The 2,772-nt window shown below is 42.4% G+C and overlaps 1 protein-coding gene across 1 annotated transcript in view; it reads right to left on the bottom strand.

The window, feature by feature from the left end:
- The window catches only part of GPR144 (G protein-coupled receptor 144), a 25,888-nt gene that overhangs the window by 21,374 nt on the left and 1,742 nt on the right, over nucleotides 1-2,772 (bottom strand). Inside the window, exon 4 of the mRNA XM_010844118.1 lies at nucleotides 2,362-2,467. Within this exon, the coding sequence (XP_010842420.1) occupies nucleotides 2,362-2,467 (106 nt within the window). The remainder of the gene's footprint in view (nucleotides 1-2,361; nucleotides 2,468-2,772) is intronic.

The raw sequence follows: 2,772 nt of genomic DNA, 5'->3' as shown, positions 1-2,772 counted from the left end.
TAGTTCTTCTTTGCTTTCTGCCATAAGGGTGGTGTTATCTGCATATCTGAGGTTATTCATATTTCTCCCAGCAATCTTGATTCCAGCTTGTGCTTCATCCAGCCCAGCGTTTCTCATGATGTACTCTGCATATAAGTTAAATAAGCAGAGTGACAATATATAGCCTTGACGTATTCCTTTCCTGATTTGGAACCAGTCTGTTGTTCCATGTCCGGTTCTAACTGCTGCTTCTTGACCTGCATACAGATTTCTCAGGAGGCAGGTAAGGTGGTCTGGTATTCCCATCTCCTTCAGAATTTTCCACAGTTTGTTGTGATCCACACAGTCAAAGGCTTTGGTGTAGTCAGTTAAGCAGAAGTAGATGTTTTTCTGGGATTCTCTTGCTTCTTCTTTGCCTTTTTTGCATTTCTTTTTCTTGGGAATGGTCTTGATCACTGCCTCCTGTACAATGTCACAAATGTCTGTCCATAATTCTTCAGGCACTCTGTCTATCAGATCTAATCCCTTAAATCTATTTGTCACCGCCACTGTATAATCGTAAAGGATTTGATTTAGGTCATACCTGCATGCACACATATATAAAACAGAATATTATTCAGCCATAAAAAGAATGAAATCTTGCCATTTGCAACAATATGATGGACCTTGAGGCCATTACATTAAGTGAAATAAGTCAGACAGAGAAAGACAAATACCTTATGATCTCACTTATATGGGACTCTATAAAAAATAGTCAGGATCATAAAATACAGAGAGCAGATTGGTTGCCAGTGCCCGTGGGGCAGGGGTAGGGAGAAAAGGGTGAAGGGAGTACAAAAATAAAATTAAAAGAGAGAGGATCTATATGGTTTGCATGGAGAAATGTCAGTAATCAGAAAAGCAAATAGCAGACTAATGTAAACATTTTTGGAAAAAAAAATAAAGAATATTTCCTATTTTTTAAAAAGCCCAATGACATCTCAAAAAAATTTTAATTAAAAAAATGAATGAAAACTGGGAAAAAGATTTGAACTTATATTTAACGGAGGAAGATATATGAATGCCTGATAAGTGTATAAAATGATGCTCAAAATCATTGATCTTCAAGGAACTGCAACTTAGAACCACAATGAGATGTCAATACAAAACCATTATAGTGAACATCAGGCAACAACATAGAGGATACTCAAAACCAACATTTGAGCAAAAGAAGCCAGACTACAGTACACATTATTTGGTTCCTTTTATATGACACTTTAGGAAAGACAGACAGACACTTTAGGAAAGTCAGAGTGGGGAAGGCTGACGGGGAAGGAGCTTGAAGAAGCCTTTGGGAAAGGTGGACAAGTTGTGTATCTTGACTGGGGGCAGCAGTACATGAGTATATACACTGGTCAAAACTGATCACATTGTACACTTCAAATGGATGGTTTAGTGCATGTAGATTTATGTACTTTAATCAGATTGATTTTTTAAGAAGTCTTGAGATGATATACAAAAGACATAAGCTGTGGTGTATGAGTGCATTTGTGTGTGTGTGTGTGTGTGTGTGTGTGTGTACATGTGTCCAGGATTGGTGGTTTTGGGGAAAGCAGACTCTAACTTTCCCTGAAATGCTCTAAAGTTTCAAAAGCAAGAAGGAATGTGTTTTACATGTAAAGAATTAAATGACATATCCTGCTGATATTTCCGTGTCAGTTTATAGCAGAATACCCCATTCCTTACATAACCTCAGCTGATATTCTATTTGTAGCTCTACAAGGCTCTTTTGTTGAGGAAGGGGGTGCACTGTGTGGCATGCAGGGTCTTAGCTCCCCAACCCGGGATGCAACCTGTGCCCCCTGAAGTGGAAGTTCTGAGTCTCAGCCGCTGGACATCTGGGAAAGTCCCTACAAGGCTTTTAAAGTAGTCCCCTGCTGATGGACATTCAGGCTACTTTCATGCTTACAAAGCACACTGCACGGTGGGCTCTCACATCGCCTTGTGTGATCTGATAAGAACCACCAGTTTTTTGAGCCATGAAGAACTATAACAAAATCCCAGCTCTGCCACTTAAACAAACACTATGACAAAATCCCAGCTCGGCACCAGGCACACCAGCTTCCCTAAGCTCCTGTTTGTGGAATGGGCAGTTGGAAGATTAAATGAATGCTACTTATTTAAGGCATCTGCCATAAAGTAAGCATGCAATGCATTACTTCCCTTCCCCCCCTCTCAAAGACAATGGCATGGCTTGTGGATGTGTATTCTTCTTGAACAGTTTTAGACTTTGGTTCTCCAGTGAACAAATATTGGGATGTGTGTGTGTGTGTGTGTGTGTGGAGGGCACAAAACCAGGATAACTGTCCCAGGTGGCTGTTTCCCAGAAGCACCACACAGTACCTGGGCCTGGTGTTGCAGGTGAAAGGTCACAGCTGTGTTGGCCTCCCCAGTTTCATCCCACACTTCAGAGGAGATGATGGCTGACCCCACCTGGGTGCTTAGGAATCTGTGGGGAGAAAGGGAGCTTTTAAGGGCACCAGGTGTCTGTGGGGGAGAGGTCACACGTGGCTGAGGTCATCAAAGATGATACCCCTAAGTCCAAAGAAACATTAGCAAGAGCCCTGTGCGGGGAATTAGGGCACCTGGGCTCCTTTCTTGCTGGCAATATGGCTACCCTTGTGGCTCAGATGGTAAAGAATCTGCCCGCGATGCAGGAGACCGGCCCGGGTTTGAACCTTGGGTCAGGAAGATCCCCTGGAGGAGGAAATGGCAACCCACTCCAATATTCTTGCCTGGAAAATTCCATGGACA

The sequence above is a fragment of the Bison bison genome, unplaced genomic scaffold (assembly GCF_000754665.1).
Source record: "Bison bison bison isolate TAMUID 2011002044 unplaced genomic scaffold, Bison_UMD1.0 scf7180017864193, whole genome shotgun sequence".
Taxonomy (NCBI): Eukaryota; Metazoa; Chordata; class Mammalia; order Artiodactyla; family Bovidae; genus Bison; species Bison bison.
The sequence above is the reverse complement of the archived record's forward strand: the minus strand, read 5'-3'. Positions and strand labels throughout refer to the sequence as shown.